The 18,653-nt window shown below is 49.2% G+C and overlaps 3 protein-coding genes across 10 annotated transcripts in view; 2 read left to right on the top strand and 1 right to left on the bottom strand.

The window, feature by feature from the left end:
• Positions 1–18,653, bottom strand: part of LOC116828393 (uncharacterized) — a 666,188-nt gene that overhangs the window by 503,052 nt on the left and 144,483 nt on the right. The gene's annotated exons all lie outside the window — the stretch shown is intronic.
• LOC116828412 (zinc finger protein 783-like) overlaps positions 1–18,653 on the top strand; it is a 169,972-nt gene that overhangs the window by 34,046 nt on the left and 117,273 nt on the right. The window lies entirely within an intron of this gene.
• Positions 1–18,653, top strand: part of LOC116828409 (zinc finger protein 777-like) — a 41,858-nt gene that overhangs the window by 8,806 nt on the left and 14,399 nt on the right. For 5 of the 8 annotated variants that reach the window (XR_012655146.1, XM_032786615.2, XM_032786614.2 and 2 more), the window contains exons 2-6: positions 9,704–10,105; positions 12,773–12,899; positions 13,871–13,984; positions 14,174–14,287; positions 14,572–14,685. Coding sequence is in view for 7 of the 8 variants with exons in the window: in XM_032786615.2 (XP_032642506.1) it covers positions 9,704–10,105; positions 12,773–12,899; positions 13,871–13,984; positions 14,174–14,287; positions 14,572–14,685 (871 nt within the window). In the remaining variant the exon portion in view is untranslated. Of the gene's footprint in view, positions 1–2,603; positions 2,710–9,703; positions 10,106–12,772; positions 12,900–13,870; positions 13,985–14,173; positions 14,288–14,571; positions 14,686–18,653 lie in introns of those variants that run through there. The other 3 variants (XM_075062080.1, XM_032786616.2, XM_032786617.2) reach the window with 3 other exon arrangements.

Below are 18,653 nucleotides of genomic sequence, written 5' to 3'. Positions count from 1 at the left end.
CTTTGAGAACTGGAGGACGGGAAAGGTCCAAAAAACTGGACAACGGCAGACACAGTATCTCTCTTTATAAAGGGGAACAAGGAGGACCCAGGGAACTATAGACCACTCAGCTGAACTTCAGTACCTGGAAAGATACTTGAGCAAATGGTTAATGAATTTAGAAGCATCCAGAGGACAACAGGGTTGGTTATAAGGAATAGTTAGTATGGCCTTGTCACAAACAAATCATGCCAAACCAACTTAATTTCCTTCTTTGACAGGGATACTGATCTAGTGGATGGGGAGAAGCAGTGGATGTGATATACCTTGATTTCAGTAAGGCTTTTCACACAGTCCCACATGACATTCTCATATGCAAACTAGGGAAATTGGTCTAGAATGATGAAATAACTATAAGGGGGGTGCGCAACTGGTTGAAATACTGTACTCAAAGAGCAATTACCGATGGTTTTCTGTCATATTGGGAGGGTGTATCTAGTGGGGTCCCATAGGACTCAAGCCTGTGTCCAGTACTATTCAATATTTTCATTACTTGGATAATAGAGTGGAGAGTATGCTTATAAAACTTGAGATGACACTGACCTGGGAAAGGATGCAAGCACCTTGGGGGACAGGTTTAAATTTCAAAATGAACTTGACAAATTGGAGAACTGGTCTGAATTCAACAAGATGAAATTCAGTAAAGAGAAGTGTAAAGTTCTACACTTAGGAAGGAGAAATAAAATGTACAACCACATAATGGGGACTAACTGGCTGGGTGGCAGTGCTGCTGAAAAGGTTCTGGGGGTTATGGTGGATCACAAACTGATTATGGCTCGTCAATGTGATGCAGCTGCAAAAAAGGCTAATATGATTCTGGGAAGTATTACCAGGAGTGTCACATCAAAAATGGGAGGTAATTGTCCTGCTCTACTCGGCACAGGGGAGGTCCCACCTGGAGTACTGTGTCCAATTCTGGGTGCCACAATTTAGGAAAGAGCTGGACCAATAGGAAAGAATCCAGAGGAGAGCAACCAAAATGGTAAAAGGTTTCGAAAACCTGACCTATGTGGAAAGGGCATGTTTAGTCTTGAGAAAAGAAGAGCGAGGGCAGACCTGGTAACAGTCTACGTTAAGGGCTGTTAGATAAGAGGATGGGGATCAATTGTTCTCCCTGTCCACTGAAGATAGGACAAGACACAATGGACTTAATCTTCAGCAAGGGAGATTTAGGGTAAGTATTCAGAAAAAGCTTTCTAGCGCTAAGGTTAGTTAAGCTGGGGAATAGGCTCCCAAGGGAAGTCGTGGAGTTTCCATCATTGGAAGCTTTTAAAAACAAGTTGGACAAACACCTGACAGGGATGGTCTAGGTCAGCGGTTCTTAAACTGTGGGTCAGGACCCTATTTCAATGGGGTCACCAGGGCTGGTGTTTACACTTGCCAATGCCCGATTCCTGCTGCCTGGTGACCCTTCTGGGGTTGTGTAGTAATTGTTGTCAGAAGGGGGTCACGGTGCAATGAAGTTTGAGACTCCTTGGTCTAGGTTACTTGGTCCTGCCATGGCCCAGGGGGCTGGACTTGATGACTTCTTGTGGTGCCTTCCAGCACCCCATTTCTATGATGCGATGCTTGTGCTTATGAGGGGAAGCTCCCTGCAATTCTGCTGCGGCCAGCTGTTGCCCCCGGAGTCTCTCAGATGAGCCTGGCAGTGGCACACGATGCACACATCAGGGTGGGGAGCACGGCCGGCTTTAGGCCAATTCCCGCAGTTCCTCTGAATTGAGTCTCGTGCCTAAAAGGGCCCCGCTCCTAAAGAAGAGCACCTACCTTTTTAATTTTTACTCACCTGGCGGTGGTCCAGGTCTTCGGTGGCACTTTGGCGGCAGGTCCTTCACTCGCTCTGGGTCTTTGGTGGTGGGTCCTTTAGTGCCACGGAAGACCCAGAGCGAGTGAAGGACCTGCCGCCAACGTATTCGAATTGGACCCTGCACCTCCTAAAGCCGGGCCGGGGGGGGGGGGGGGGGGGCACGGAAGACCCAGAGCGAGTGAAGGACCTGCCGCCAACGTATTCGAATTGGACCCTGCACCTCCTAAAGCCGGGCCGGGGGGGGGGGGGGGGTAGTAATTCACTGGAAAGGCCCCTGGAAAGGGGGCGAGCAGGGACAGGAGGATCCCAGCTGTGCAGCCCCCAGCAAGCCCCGCCCTGTTGCCCCCCTTCCCAAAGGGGGTGCGGGCAGGAGGTGGGTGGGTGTCCCGACGGGGGGCAGGGGCCAAGGCCTGCTGGGGAGGGCTGGTGAAGGCGGGGGCCCTGTCTGGGGTGGGGGATGAGGCCTAGGGGCAGGAGTCCGGCCCGCCCCGGGGCGGCCGCTGGGCCCGGCTGGGGGAGGCGAGATGCGGGTGAGCCGGGGCAGGAGGGCGGCCGGGGGCCCGCTGAGGGGAGCGGGGGATCACGGGGCCAGGCAGCGAGGCTGGGAAACCCCCCGCCGCTAGGGGCCGCTGCCGCCCGCCGCTCCGGCCCCGCAGCCAGGCCGCGGCTCCCTGCCTGCTCCTCCCGGCTGCGCTCCTCTGCTCCGCCCCGCGGCAGCGGGGCCGCCCGAGGCAGAGGCGCAGGCGAGGCGGCGCCGGGATCTGCCCAGCCCGGAGCGGGAGCGGAGCTCGGGTTCGGGTTCGGCCGCAGCAGCGCTCCCCGGGCCGGGACGAAGGGCCATGGCCGAGCGGGCCGCTGCCCAGGTAGGGGCCGGGGCGGGGGCAGGAAACCCCCTGGCTGAGCCCCGGGGCCGGGGGCTGGTTCTCATTGATACCGGCGCGAAGGTAAATCCGGGCGGTGCCACGGGCCGGCCCGGGAAGCCAGAGAGGCCCCGGCTCGGCCCAGCGTGGCGTGACCAGCAAGTCTAAAACCCTCCTGCCGGAGTGTGGGGCTGAGCCCCAGCGATCCCCCAGCCTGGCCCATTTCCGCTTCCCCCCCCAGCCCCGGACCCTCCCTCTCCAGCGGGACACGCCGCCTGCGGTGGCTGTGGCGCTAGATGGGTTGGGTGCCATCAGGCCTCTGAATAGTCATTTTTCATAGTTTTCCGTGTGGCCTTTTTCATCTCTCAAAGTTCCCCCTGGGGGTTCATTTGAAATGGTTTTTGTTCTAGGCCCTGGTCCTCTGTAGGTGCCTGTGCGAGCTCCACTAAGCTAAGCCTGCATGGGTCAGGCACCGAGCCCCACTGAGTTCACCTGGCGCGTCACACAGGTGCATGCAGATGCAGAACGGGGGCCTTGACCTGTTACTGGGGGGGTGTTCTGCGCCGGGAGCTACTCAGCCCTTGGGTTCCGGTAAGCAGCTGTAACTGCTTTTGAAATTAAATGCCAATAAAAGAAAAAAGCACAAGTCTGGCAAAAGTGGTTGGAACTCATAGAGGAAAAATAAACCACCAGGCAAATCTGGATCATGGACATGGGAAAGAACAATACAATCATATTGTCCATTCCCATACCTAGGCCTTTGTGCAGTCTTGGCTTGAGCCTCCCAAGCAACAGCGCTCCCAGCCCTTTCCTGGGAGACTATTCCCCAGAGGAATAGACTGTTGTTTTCTGGGAATGCAGTAAAGCCACTCCATACTAAGAGAGAAATTTGTTGGTGTGATATAGAATTTTAAAGAGTTATTTCCAGGTGTACCAAAGATGGTTGCATAGCCCTCTGGGGAGAGGTACAGACTAATGTCATGTAAATTCTATTGAGTACTGTGATTACATTTTGATTCTCTGTCTAAGCCACGCTTTTGTTAATCATATTAAACTCAACACGTGCTAGATCGTGCATCTCTTACTCACATGAGAAATCCTTACGCCGCATCCCATTGTCAGTGGGAGCAGTCATGTGTTGAAGAGGTTTCTGTTTGTCAGGCAAAGAGAATTGAGTTGAAAATGCGCCAGGATTGTTTTTAAAAGTAAAACCACATCTCCAGCAAGGGGACAAGTACTAAGAGTTGCTGAGCAGCTGCTGTTCCCCTTGAAGCTCATGATTTGGCCCCAAATTTATTCTTGGTTCCTTTGAAGTACAAGATAAGCAACATTTGCTAAACATTTGTGAAAATTTACAAGTGCTGTTTTGACCCCCAAAATAATTCCATGTTGTTCCACAAATTCAACAGAAACCTACTACTTAAGACTGGCCATAGTGGGTCAAGTATCAGGGGTAGCCATGTTAGTCCGTATCTACGAAAACGACGAGGAGTCTGGTGGCACCTTAAAGACTAACATTTATTTGAGCATAAACTTTTGTGGATAAAAAACCTACTTCTTCAGATGCAACTGAAGAACCCAGTCTGAAGAAATGGGCTTTTTACCCATGAAGGCTTATACTCAAATAAATCTGTTAGTCTTTAAGGTGCCACCAGACTCCTGTTGTCATAGTGGGTCAGACCAATGAACCAATCTAGCCCAGTAGGTTGTCTCCTAACAGTGGCACTGGTGCCAGATGCTTCAGAGGGAAAGAACAGACCAGGTAATAATCTAGTGATTCATCCACTGTTGTCTCGTCCCAGCTTCTGTCAGTCAGAGATGTAGGGACACCTAGAACATGGGATTGTCTCCCTGACCATTTTCACTAAAAGCCATTGATTGACCTATCCTCCATGAACTTATCTAATTCTTTTTTGAATCCAGTTCTACTTTTGGCCTTCATAACATTCCTTGGCAATGAGTTCCACTGATTGACTGTGCGCTGTTAGTCTATAATCTGTTAATCTATAAGGTGCCACAGGACTCTTTGCTGCTTTTACAGATCCAGACTAACACGGCTACCTCTCTGATACTTCCTTTTGTTTGTTTTAAACCTGCTGCCTGTTAATTCAGTTGGAAGGCATCTGGTTTTTGTTCCGTGAAGGGATAAATAACACGTCCTTATGTACTTTCTCCCCACCAGTCATGATTTTATAGACCTCTCTCATATCCCCTCTTAGTTGTCTTGTTTCTAAACTGAACAGCCCCAGTCTTTTTATTTTCTCCTCATACAGAAGCTTTTCCATACCCCAATCATTTTTGTTTCCCTTCTCTGTACCTTTTCCAGTTCTAATATATCTTTTTTGAGATGGGGTAACCAGAAGTGCACCCTGTATTCAAGATGTGGATGTAATCGATGTATATAGTGGCATTATGATATTTTCTGTTTTATTATCTAATGGTTCCTAACATTCTGTTAGCTATTTTGACTGACACTGCATGTAGAGTAGATGTTTTCAAGAACTATCCATGATGACTCCAAGATCTCTTTCTTGGGTGGTAACAGTGAATTTAGACCTAATCATTTTATATGTATAATTGGGATTATGTTTTCCAATGTGCATTACTTTGCATTTATCAACATTGAATTTCATCTGCCATTTTGTTGCTCAGTCACCCAGTTTTGTGAGGTCCCTTTGTAACTCTTCACAGTTAGTTTTGGACTTAACTCTCTTGAGTAATTTTGTATTATCTGCAAACTTTGCCACCTCACTGTTTACCCCTTTTTCCAGATCATTAATGAATATGTTGAACAGCACTGGTCCCAGTACAGATCCTTGGGGGACCCTGCTATTTACATTTCTTCACTTTGAAAGCTGACCATTTATTCCTGCCCTTTGTTTCCTATCTTTTAACCAGTTACTGATCCATGAGAGCACCTTCCTTCTAATCCCATGACTGCCTATTTTCCATAAGAACTTTTGGTGAGGGACCTCGTCAAAGGCTTTCTGAAATTCCAAGTACACTATATCCAGTAGATCACCCTTGTCCATGTGGCTATTGACCCACTCAAAGAATTCTAATACATTGGTGAGGCATGATTTTCTTTTTAAAAAAGCTGTGTTGACTCTTCCCCTACAGTTCACACTATAGTTTCAACCAGTCTGCCTGGTATTGAAGTTAGGCTTATTGGTCTGTAATTGCCAGGATCGCCACTGGAGTCTTTTTTAAAAAATGGCGTCGCATTAGCTATTTTCCAGTCATCGGGTACAGAAGATGATTTACGCAATAGGTTACATATCACAGTTAATAATTCTGTAATTTCACATCTGATGTCCTTCAAAACTCGTGTATGAATACCATGTGGTCCTGGTGACTTATTACTGTTTAACTTATCAGTTTTGTTTCAAAATCTCCTCTACTGACAGCTCAGATTTGTCATCTAAAAAAAGTGACTCAGGTGTAGGAATCTCCCTCACATCCTCTGCAGTAAAGACTGATGCAAAGAATTCATTTAGCCTCTCTGCAGTGGCCTTGTTTTCCTTGAGTGCTCCTCAATCATCTAGTGTGGCCCCACTGATTGTTTAGTAGGCTTCCTGCTTCTGATATACTTAACAAAAAATTGAGCTTATGAGTGAACATTCCTTTCAAGAAAAAGAATTATGAGACAATAGACACAGAATTAAACACATACTCGTAGCTAATACTGTGCTATGCCTATATACTGTACAAATGTTTGTGAAAAGCCAGCTGAATTTATTTTAGTTAAGTTTTCTTACTAAAAGAAATTAAACAGAACAGTAATTTCCTAGTATGGTTATAGATTTCTCCCATTTTTTAGGAAACCTATTAAAATTAATTTGGGGGTATGTGATGTTTGGACATGTCTACACTACAACGTTAAGTCAGCTTACATCAACCTAACTGTAAGCGTACGTGCTATAGTGTTCCGCTGCTATAACTCGCCTGTTACTCCGACCTAGTAAATCCATCTGAAGGATTGGCATAAGGCTTAGGTCGACATAGTTTGGGTGACACAGTGTCTGTATAGACACTACCTTACTTGCATGGCCTGTTGGCTGCAAGAGTGACTGACCGCTGGAGTTGTGAAATTGACAAGAATGGCAGTTTCACTGCTGGTAGAGTCCCTGTTTTGAAATTGACTGTGCGGGTGGAGGGGAGGGAAAGTGGTTACTTCCAGCTGTGAGGCCCAGAAGTGCTGAGTGCTGGAGCCTCACTGCCCTGTGCTGAGAGACCGGGCTGTGGGCTCCCCACATTGCTCCCACCTGGAGCCAGCTGGAACCCGGGCTCTCTGACCCCGCTACGCACAGAGCTCCCAGCTGTAACCCGGGCTCTCTGACCCCGCTACGCACAGAGCTCCCAGCTGTAACCCGGGCTCTCTGACCCCGCCACGCACAAAGCTCCCAGCTGTAACCCGGGCACTCTGACCCCGCTACGCACAGAGCTCCCAGCTGGAACCCGGGCACTCTTACCCCGCTACGCACAGAGCTCCCAGCTGGAGCCGACTGTAACCCGGGCTCTCTGACCCCACTACGCACAAAGCTCCCGGCTATAACCCGGGCTCTCTGACCCCGCCATGCACAAAGCTCCCAGCTGGAACCTGGGCTCTCTGACCCCGCTACGCACAGAGCTCCCAGCTGGAGCCAGCTGGAACCCGGGCTCTCTGACCCCGCCACACACAGAGCTCCCGGCTGGAACCCGGGCTCTCTGACCCCGCCACGCACAGAGCTCCCGGCTGGAGCCCGGGCGCTCTGACCCCGCCACGCACAGAGCTGCCAGCTGGAGCCTGGCTGCTGCCTGGGTTCTCATCTCCCCACTCTGCATGGAGCTCCCTTCGCTGGGAGCTGAGAGCCTGGGTGGCATCTGGGCTCTCACTCCCCCAGCCTGCCCCTCTTAAGTCAGTGGAAGCTCTCCTGGTGAGGACGTGCCCTACTGACAGAAGGAGGGTAGCGTGGACGTGAAAAACGCAGTAATTACTGCGGTTACTGTATATCTACCTAAGGGCTTGTCTTCACTAAGGGGGTCAGTCGACCTAAGTTACGCTACTCCAGCTGCTGTGTGAATAACGTAGTGGGAGTCGATGTAGCTTAGGTCGACTGACCCCGGTGTCTTCGCTTCACTGTGTCGACGGGAGACGTTCTCCGGTCAACTTCTCTTACTCAGAGAAAGAACAGGAGTACTTGTGGGACCTTAGAGACTAACAAATTTATTTCAGCATGAGCTTTTGTGAGCTACAGCTCACTTCTTCGGATGCATAGAATGGAACACACAGACAGGAGATATTTATACGTACAGAGAACATGAAAAGATGGAAGTATGCATACCAACAGGAAGAGTCTAATCAATTGAGATGAGCTATCATCAGCAGGAGGGAAAAAAAAACTTGTGAAGTGATAATTAAGATGACCCATAGAAGGTTTTTTCAAAAGTTTTTTTCATGTTCTCTGTATGTATAAATATCTCCTGTCTGTGTGTTCCATTCTGTGCATCCAAAGAAGTGAGCTGTAGCTCACGAAAGCTCATGCTGAAATAAATGTGTTAGTCTCTAAGGTGCCACAAGTACTCCTGGTCTTTTTGCGGATACAGACTAACACGGCTGCTGCTCCGAGATTTTCTCAGAGAACTGGAGTACCAGGGTCAACCTGAGAGCGCTCTGCCATCGATTTAGCAGGTCTTCACTAGGCCTGCTAAATCCATCTCTGAGCGCTGATCTCCTGGTAGTGGAGACAAGCCTAACTTAGGTTGATTTAATTGTGTGGTGTAGACATGGCCTGCCTGGAAAAGGAGTTAAGTTCCAGTGCTCAGTGTTGTCACTAACACCAAGCATGATCCTTCAAACAGGAGGAGGATTTCTTCTCTCATTTATCCTGGTGCAAATCCAGAGTAACTCCATTGACTTCTGTGGAGTTACTCTACTTTCATATTGGTGTAACTGAGAGCAGAATTAATCTGCTAACTGCAGTGATTACTCTGCATTTTGTCTCCAAATTACTACAGTGGTTGAATAGCTGAAAAGTGCTTTGAGGTCTGATTCTTCCGATGAAAGACGCTGCAAAAATGTCAGAGTTTAATGCTGGGGGTTTCTTTTTTCAATGTGAATACACACACACATCACTCTCCCTTTCACTAGTGTGACATTAGGCCTGAGTTATGCGACAGTATCAGTGGTAACATTTTGTAGTTGCATGTTATTGACTCTTGCCAGAGAAAGAGTTGCTGGATATGTGCATCAGGTGCATTACAAACCAGCATAAACTGAATATCTTGAAATATAAAGCAAAAGTCACCAGCATAGGAAAAGTACTGAATTAGGAAAAGAAGCAGTTACCAAGGCAAAGGAGGAAAAAAAAGAGCGCCTGAAACTGCTTAAGAGCCATTTTGGAAGTGAAAATTGTGCAAAGCTAATTAAAAAAGCTGATCCTCGTTAACACTTAAGGCCCCTTTATGCTTCCCTAATGGTATAACGCAGGGGTTCTCAAACTGGGGGTTGAGACCCCTCGGGGGGTTGCAAGGTTATTACATGAGGGTTGTGAGCTGTCAGCCTCCATCCCCAACCCCGCTTTGCTTCCAGCATTTATAATGGTGTTAAATATATAAAAAAGTGTGTTTTAATGTGTAAGGGGGGGGTTGTGCTCAGAGGCTTCCTATGTGAAAGGGATCACCAGTACAAAAGTCTTAGAACTACTGGTGTAACGGGACATTGCTGAAAACGAGGATCAGTTCCAAATATTAGTAAAACATGGTGATTGTCTGTTGAATGCAGCTATCAAGCTTCAGCCCAATGCAGTCTAAACTGTCAGTTATAAAACTAGCAAATCAGTTGTGTAATAATATTAACATGCTTGTTATGATCACATCTGGAGTGTGACCCTATTAAAATAAACATCCAGGCATAGAAAGTGCTAAGTGAGCAGTTCTTGCACTTTCTCTTTGTAGCTGGGTGTGACAGATGGTGATGGGACCACAACTTGATCTCAGTTTCTCTTCTTGTGAACAGGATCAGGAGTGGGACATGGAGTCCCAGCAATGGACACCTTTCCAGCCCTCTGCTAATCCTCAGCAAACTTCTGCTAAAGAGACAAAGCCAAACTCTGCAGAGATTTCGCTTTGGACTGTTCTAGCTGCAATTCAAGCAGTGGAAAAGAAGGTTGATTCTCATGCCACGCGGTTACTGAACCTGGAGCGTAGAACAGTGACAACAGAAAAGAAATACTTTGACTGCGAGAAAACGGTAGTGGATTTTGGGAACCAAATGGAGAGTAAATGGGCTGCGCTGGGAACTCTGATCCAGGAGTACGGGCTGCTGCAGAGGAGGCTGGAGAACGTGGAGAACCTGCTGAAGAACAGGAACTTCTGGATCCTGAGGCTCCCCCCAGGCACAAAGGGGGAAATCCCCAAGGTAACGATGTAGCTAATAATATTCAAGAACTGTAGTAAAACAGTTTTCATGATATCTCTAATTATTACCGCCCTGAGTCTAACATTCCCAAATGCCTTTATGCCTGAAATTTTGTATATGTGGCCTGTTGGCAGCGGGGGGGGGGAGTTTCTGGGAAAGTCTAGTGTTAAATGGGCCCGCTGTTTTTGAGAGAGGAACATTTTCAAAAGGTTTCACTCTTCAAGGAGTCTTTATTTTTGTAAGTTGATCTCTCACACAACTTGGTGTAGAAACCCCATATCTGTTTGTTCTCCTCTGTGAGCTCTAGTGCAATATGCTCTATAGTGATAGAAACTGGAGTGACTCTGAAAGCACCATGTTGTGTCTGTGGACTTTATAATCTTTTTGATCTTGCCACGTTTATAAACTCTACAGCAGTAGCCAGTGGAATTTGTAAATACTACAAACTAAATACATTTGGGGTAAGTTGGTTAGAGCTCTGCAAGTATGGCCTGAACAATTTGTGCAGTCCATAGGCCAAATAGTTTGCTTGAAGGAATTTGGAAGCTTTATTCAATTTTTAAATTGTTATTGAGGTTTGTGCTGTTTATTTTAACCCACTCGCAGGTGTCAGCCTCTCTCTGCTTCTCATTTAATATTGAATAGGGCTCTGCAGGGGTAACTCGGATTATTGCATTTTCATTACTCTTTACAAAATCTTGACTGCTGTGAAGTGTCATCAGTAAAACTAAATTCATCAGCTAAATGAACGTTGTATCTGATCTCAAGGGAGCAGATGCACAAACCATTACTCACTTTGAGCAGTATCTTCATCCACAAATAGTCCCACTGAAGTCACTGGAACTACTCTTGAAGTAAGGGCTTGTCTGCATGGGGAAGTTACTGCAGAATAGCTGTGGTGTGTGTTTATCTGGCCTATGCAATCTGGTCGAGCCAAGCCACACCACAGCGTTCTTATCAATGATGTTCAAGACATGAAAACCACCCGGAAGTTGAGTCATTTTGCTGTCCTCAGCAACGTGTGTCATGGTTTGTGGCTGCCCACATCAACCTAATGGACTGTCTCTAAAATGCCTTCGAAATTCTGCTGCACCACAAGTTCCATGTCCAGTATGAAACCGGTTCAGAAGGCTCCATTGCCTTCGCAGTAAATCAAGCCCGGGTTGATGTTGAGTAGGGTCTGAGACAAGACAGCAAAGAATCCTGTGGCACCTTATAGACTAACAGACATTTTGGAGCATGAGCTTTTGTGGGTGAATACCCACTTCGTTGGATTAGACTAACAGACGTTTTGGAGCATGAACTTTTGTGGGTAAATACCGATTTCGGTATGCATCTGGCGAAGTGGGTATTCACCCACGAAAGCTCATGCTCCAAAATGTCTGTTAGTCTATAAGGTGCCACAGGATTCTTTGCTGCTTTTACAAATCCAGACTAACATGGCTACCCCTCTGATATGAGACAAGATAGTTATTTGTCATTTTCTCTGTGGATCATGAAGCTCGCCACGCATCCTCTACCATAAATCCCTCACCTTTTAAACTTATCCACAAAGGGCGCCATGAGGGCAGAGGACCATGTGGTGGATTAAACAGTCTTTTAATTAATGGCAGATGTGGCATATCACGTAATTTCATCACAAGCTTTGCTACCCTTTCCTCTCTGCAAACGCTGGGTGGAGCAATATTTCTGAGAGCTGGTAATCATGGTAGAGGAGTAGATTTAAGTGTGCCTGAAATAACACGCATGGCAGAATTATGTTGTACGTCAATCTTTGTGTGAGATAAGCGAGCCCAGACTGGAGCGCAGCACTCCACTGCTGAGTAACAGAGTGCCAAGGCTGAAGTGTGTAACGTTTGGGCGTTGGTGCCCCATGGCGTCCTGGCCAGTTTTCCGAGCAGGTTGTTGTGTGTTTTGACCTTACTTGCTGTCTTTGTAAGATGGTCACAAAATGTGAGAGTTTTCTTCAACGTGACGCCTAGAAGGACCGGGTGTGAATCGTGTTTTATCGCAGACCATTGAGAACTACATTCAGCTCTCTGTCTGTTTGTGCATGATGAAAGTTGAAGGCGCTCACCAGTCTTACTTCCACTTGGTATCAGGTGCCTCTGATGACAATACTCGGCCATATGGTGTGTCTAAAAAGCAGAATACCCCAGGTGGATGCTCTTACTCGGCACTAAGACTGCCTTCTTGCTGTTTGGGTAATCCACTTCCAAAATGGATTAACCTACACTACACAAAGGCGCGAATAGCTGTTCTGCGCTAGCTCTTCTGGGCTTCTGCCCCATGTAGACACGCTCTAAGATACTGCTCAGAGGGAATGAGGGCACCAGTGCTTTGGCATTCACAGTCGGCTTCCCAGTAAGTAGCACAAGTGATGCTCTTCCAGAGAGTGTGGTTGTTCCCCTCCCTTTTGTTCCTCTCCTCATGTTTGCGTTCGAATTCTAGGCATTCGGAGGAAAAGCATTGCGGGTTTCTCTACAGTACCTGGAACTCTTATGGAAGCTGTAAAAACAAATTGTAATAATGAGAAATGGTCTTGTGTCCCTCTTCCCCCCCGCCCCCCCTCTCTTAAATGCTAAAGAAGATGGAAGGGGCAGGTGATTTTATGGCACTGGGGGGCCGTAAAGGTGCTGAATGAATCTGTAACCTCTGTGATTGCAGGTCCCGGTGGCATTTGAAAATGACTCAGTTTACTTCTCTGAGCAAGAATGGCAGAACTTAGATGAGTGGCAGAAAGAGCTTTACAAGAACGTGATGAAGGGGAACTATGAGTCTCTGATCTCGCTGGGTAAATATTGGTTCTCACTTGTTTAGTAAATAATCTACAATCTAAGCAATTCATGGGCCAGCTCCAGCACTGGGCTAATGGATTTGCATGTGACATAGAACCTTTGTGGTGGGTCAGCACATTTTTCACTGTTATTGGTGCCAGTCTAGAATGAAAGGTATGCAGGGAGGACCTGGTCCCTCCATCTCCAGTGCCTTCGGGCTGTGGATAATGGTTGCAGTTACTTGGCAGTACACATCCAGAAACCTGCTGTGTTCCACGTGTGGTGCTGATGTGAAATCTCCCACTGAACAGGGTAACAGAGGAAGAGAATCATTAGGTGGGAAATGCACAGGGGGATCATTATAGCTAGAGGGAGGCTGACCACATGTGCTGTTGGTTAGTACACAAGCACCACTGATTAGGGAGGCATTGACTTGATGGCCTGTAGCTAAACTGTGTGTTGGAGACACCTGGGCTCCTGGAAACCTCACAAGCTTTGATGGGAACTGGATTAAAGGCAGTGGGCAGGAGAGACTAGGGGCTAGGTGGGGAAAAACTCAACAAAGGGGAGGGATTGATGGACAATCAGCTTGTGGTGGGATCTGGTGCTTGTAATGCACCCTTTAGGTCTAATGTAGGAGACTAATAAACCAAGCGGGTTCTCATTCTGGTCTCAGGAACTGTGGACACAAAATAACCATCGCTTACCCCATAGACAGGCTCTGGCCTGGCTGGGTCTCTGGCCTGACTGCAGGTTAATAACTAGGGAATTAGCTTAATACTTTGTTATCTTTCAGGCACTATCTCCCTCTGCGTGGAGAGCCCTGAACCGCCAGCAGGCAGCCCTGCTCCTCCCTCACCAGGCATTTGTTTCTCTAGGAGCTTCGTTCCCATTTCGCACCACTTTGAGCAGTGACGGGTGCCTAAAATCTCTCACTGCTCAATGCAGCATGGAGCCAGGGAACGCTGATCTGTTTTTCCATCAATAGACTATGCACTCTCCAAACCTGACCTTCTGGCGCGGATTGAACGAGGGGAAGCGCCCTGCGAGGGGGAGGAGGGAGACGTAGAGGAGAGAGAAATCCCTGCAGAGCCCAGCACAGGTAAACCCATCATCTTTTCCTTATTGTGGGGCTTTCCATGGTGTCCTCTCCGTCATATCTAAGCAGGAAACAAAGGTGTTTGTGAACTGCTATAGACGCAGCTTACCAGCTCCGGCTGAGTGACTTGTTAGCAGCTACAAAGTAGAGATGTTAGAACAACATAATGGGATTTATCTTTCCCATGCACAGACTCACTGGTGTATACACCTGAGGCGACCTGCCAGAGTGAAGGCGAGGAAGAGCCGTGCATCAAGGGACAGGAGAACTCGGAGGAAAGAGAGATCCCGGCCGAACCCCCAGTTGGTGAGTGCTATGCGAAACAGCAGTGTTTTGGTAGCTAGCTTGTTAGAGAATACGTGGTGTGAAGTAGGAGAGAGGCTCCTGCTTTAGAGAGCTGGGGAAGGCTCTTATGAAAAGGGGCAGAGGGAGCAGAAGACGTGGGAAAAGAAGTCCTGTGTAAAAGCCATACAGCTTGGAGTGAACCTGCTGACTGTTGCAAGGGGAGGACAGAAAGATGCTGCGATGGGGACAAAGGGGATTCACAGAAGAAAGTCAACTTGCTGCCTGTTTTCTCTTTCCATTAATAGAGTGCGCGTTTTCCCAGCCAAGCTGTGTGTCCCGAGTAAAGCGAGAGGAGGAGCTGTGTGTCGAGGAGCAGGGGCCCTTTGAGGAAGTGGAAATATTCTCAGAGCCCAGCACTGGTGAGTTATCAGCGGTCCCACAAAATGCTGTGCAGCCTGAGGTAGAGTGGAGAGCTGGCGCCATACAGGGACTTCCCTGGGTGGGAGGTATGTGTGGAGGGGGAGGAAGCGGAGTGGAACTGGGAGTGTTCTTGCAGGCTCATGAGGGGGACAAGGGTCCAGAGCCAGTCTGAGGACAAGGGGAGGGGAAGGAAGGGTTTAAGGCCAGAGCTGAGTACAGAATTTCCCTCTAACGGAGGGATAGCACCAGAAACACGTGGCAATGGAGTAACCCACCCCCAAGATAAAACAGACACATGCTCCTGGTCTCCCTCTCTGCCTCTGGGGGCAGCAGATGCTATGGCAGTGGCCACCATGTGGGGGAGACAACAGACGACCAGGAAGGGTCCCAAAGATGAAATAAGACAAGGCGAGTACCTTGGCTGGGAGAGGCAGCTCCCTGATCACTTTGTGGGGACACTGGGCCCCATGGTCAGCTCCTAGCTGATGGTTCCATGCTGGAGCTGCCAACCAGGAGTATGGCCCATTAGTCTGTCGGGCCAACAGTGAGGAGTCTGCCCCCTGCATGGGGTCTCATAAGCCCTGCCCATGCTCACTGCCTCCCTGCTGTCATCCCCAGGCACCCAGATGGAGCGGAGTCGCTGACTCTAGTCCTGAGGAGGGGATGGGGAATCACAAAGGTGTGCTTGTGGCTCAGGTGCTCTGCACAGCTCCTGAGGGCTCCGTACTCCAGATGCCAGGCCTGAGGATCTGGCCACTAACGCTTTCAGTCTTTGCTCATAAATCAGCCCCAACACACCGGATTGCTTTGCTTGCTCTTCCCATAATTCCTCTCACCTGCTCACTAATGCTGGCACTAATGTGTTTAGAAATGAAAGCTGGATTCCAGGTACAGTCTAGGGTTACCAGGCTTCAGTTTTCGACTGGAACGCCCAGTTGAAAAGGGTTCCTGGCAGCTCTAGTCAGCACCGCTGATCGGGCCGTTAAAAGTCCGGTTGGCAGCGCAGCAGGGCTAAGGCAGACCCCCTGTGCCCTGGCTCCACTCAACTCCTGGAAACGGCCACCATGTCCCTGCAGCCCTTAGGCGGAGGGGCAGTCAGGGAAGCTCTGTGCGCTGTCCCTGCCCCCAGCACCAGCTGCACAGCTACCTTTGGCCATGAACCACGCCAGTGGGAGTTATGGGGACAGTGCTTGTGGGTGCAGGAGGTGTGTAGAGCCCCCTGGTCTCTCCGCCTAGATGCCGGACATGTTGGCTGCTTCCGGGAGCTGAGCAGAGCCAGGGCAGGCAGGGAGCCTGCCTTAGCCCTGCTGCGGTGCAGACTGGGAGCTGCCTGAGGTAAGCGCTGCCCAGCTGGAGCCCATGCCCCGATCCCCCTCCTGCACCCTAACTCCCTTTCAGAGCCAACACTCCTGCCCCAGCCCTGAGCCCCCTCCCGGAGCCTGCACCCCACACCCAGTCCTGCACCAGTTTTCCTAGTAGCTGTGCGTAGAGGTTGAATAGTTCCAGAGACACAAAGGCAGTAACCCTGAATGCAGTGACGTTGTAGTCATGTTGGTCCCAGGCTATTAGAGAGACAAAGTGGGGGAGGCAATATCTTTTACTGGACCCCCTCCTGCACCCCAACCCACTGCCCCAGCCCACAGCCCCCTCCTGCACCCTGAACCACTGCTTTCTGGTCCTCCCCGGAGCCTCACCTTGTCCTGCACCCCAGCCCAGTGAAAGTGAGTGAGGGTGAGGGAGAGCAAGCAACGGCGGGAGGGGGAATGGAGTGAGTAGCGGGCAGGACCTCTTAAAAGGGGTGGGGCAGGGGTGGGACCTCGGAGAAGAGGCGGGGCAGGGGCGTTCAGTTTTGTGTGATTAGAAAGTTGGCAACCCTGGTACAGTCTCACAACTGGGGTATAGAGAGGAACGATGCCCTCTCTGCCCAGCGGGGAGATGTCTCTGTGCTGCCCTGAACTGCATTGGCTCTTTTTGCCACCAGCGTTGTTGTAAAAGCTCTTAACTAATGAACAGTCTGTTCCCACCCCATGGGTCTCTTCCCGTTTTCGAGGTTGCTCCCACTTTCTGGGTACGCGTGTCCCACGTTGTTTCTCCCTCAATGTGCTAATTGTGTTTTCCAGGTTGAATTTCCTTTTGTTCTCTTACCCACCTTGTTACGTTCTCCTGGTCGTTCCTCTTGATCTTGTAACCTGGCCAGTTTGGTAACCTTTGTCAATCCCATTAACACGCTATTTACTCCTCCTTCCAGTCATTAGTAAAGACCTAAAATAAGCCTGATCCCTGCCTTGCCCTTTTGGACTCCACCCGCGACTCGATAGCTGTTATTTATCCATGCTCCTTGTGCGCTGCCCGTTGACTGGGTTGTGGTCCATATCACAGTGCTCATAGCCAAGCCCGTTGGAATGAAATGCTCAGATTGGAATGGCCAGATGGTGTGGCCTGGTCTCCCTGGAGCAAGTCCCGGGCAGGATTAGCCTGTCAGGGTTCTGGGAAGATTGTGATTGAAGAACTGTGGCAAATGTCCTGACAATGAAACCTTCTGTGTGGTCTGACCCATTGTGATGGGATCCTTGTGCATAGACAGTGGTTTACCTACTGAGGAATGGGAAATATTTAGCCTGCTCATGTTTCTTCTTCTAAGAAGGACGTCTGTGCAGATACTCCCAAGAGAGCAAAGGGGAAGGTGCGTGCCCAAGATCCAAAGAGCCGTCGGAAGTGAGCTCACTCCCTTTGAAGAATGAAAGATGCTGACCCATTTGTACAGCGAAGGAAGCAGCAGCACAGACTGTTTGAGCAAAGGAAGCTTAGTGAAAGATGCTGTAATGTGGCGATGGCCATGGGACGGTGGTGGTTACGTGGAGAAAGTCTCATGTTCATGAGGTCTCAACACTACAATTACCCAAACCGAAGATTCTAAAGAGGGTTTGACTGGCTCCCTGCTGGGGGGTTGTGAGGATGGACGGAGGGCCTCCTCCAGGAAGCACTGAACCTGAGGGAGAGAACAGAGGCAAGGGGCATGTTTTTGAGAGCCTGCTGGACAGACAGTGGCTGTAAGGACAAGCAGTGCTGACTGATGTGGCTATGAGAGAGCTTTATCATGGAAAGCCACAGCTACTGGTTTCTCCCCTTTTCTATCGAAGTCTCTGAGCCTGCACTAGTGCGGCTAGCCACAGTCACCACCAGACTAGGCGAAGTGTAAATGCTTTTCTCTGTTTTGTATAAAGTCTCTTGTTTAGATGCTACTGTAACTCGGTTGACACGAGGCGACAGCTGCTGCCTGCATGTCCCCGCGGCGGAGGAAGAGAGGTTGGATTCTCTGGCCCCAAGGTCATAGGAAGAGCTTTTGGCAGAACTGTGGTCTGGCCTTGCCATGAAAAGGCACCACGGACAGAGTCCTCTGCCATATATAGGAGCCAGGGAACAGCAACCCTTGGCTAGGCAGGCGTGAGGAATTCAGCAACAGCTGGGACAATGTTAGGAGGATATTTAAAAAATCTGGTTTAAATCTATATCCAGTGTGTCCAGCAAAACCCTTGACAACCCTTCTGAAAGGGTGAAATTCACCCAGTGCGGACGATCTCCCCAGGGTTCCCAGTCCTACTCTGGAGCTGTGTGTGAACATGACCCCGTCTTACTCAGCCAGCTCTTAGGTTTACTCATTCACGTCTGCTGGCATGAGAGACTAAAATAAGCTCTTACAACTCAAAGCCTAAAAGAGAGTGAGCTGGATTCCTCATGCATTATCAGCAGAGTTGTTCGGTAGGTTCCAGTGACAGGGATAGTTGGTTACGCCTGTGCACCCCCACTGAAGGCAAGGGAGGTTGTAAAGGCGTCCCTAAAGACCTGAGCTGGCCTGCAGAATCTTTGGGATTTGGGGTGATGTGCTATAAGGAAGAACCTGTCTTGCCTCTCAGATCCCAGGCTGAGCTTGCAGAGCTGGTAGACAGAGGACGCACCATTTGATTAG

The sequence above is a fragment of the Chelonoidis abingdonii genome, chromosome 2 (assembly GCF_003597395.2).
Source record: "Chelonoidis abingdonii isolate Lonesome George chromosome 2, CheloAbing_2.0, whole genome shotgun sequence".
NCBI classification, from domain to species: Eukaryota; Metazoa; Chordata; order Testudines; family Testudinidae; genus Chelonoidis; species Chelonoidis abingdonii.
Note: the sequence above shows the minus strand (reverse complement) of the source record. Positions and strands in the feature narration are given on the sequence as shown.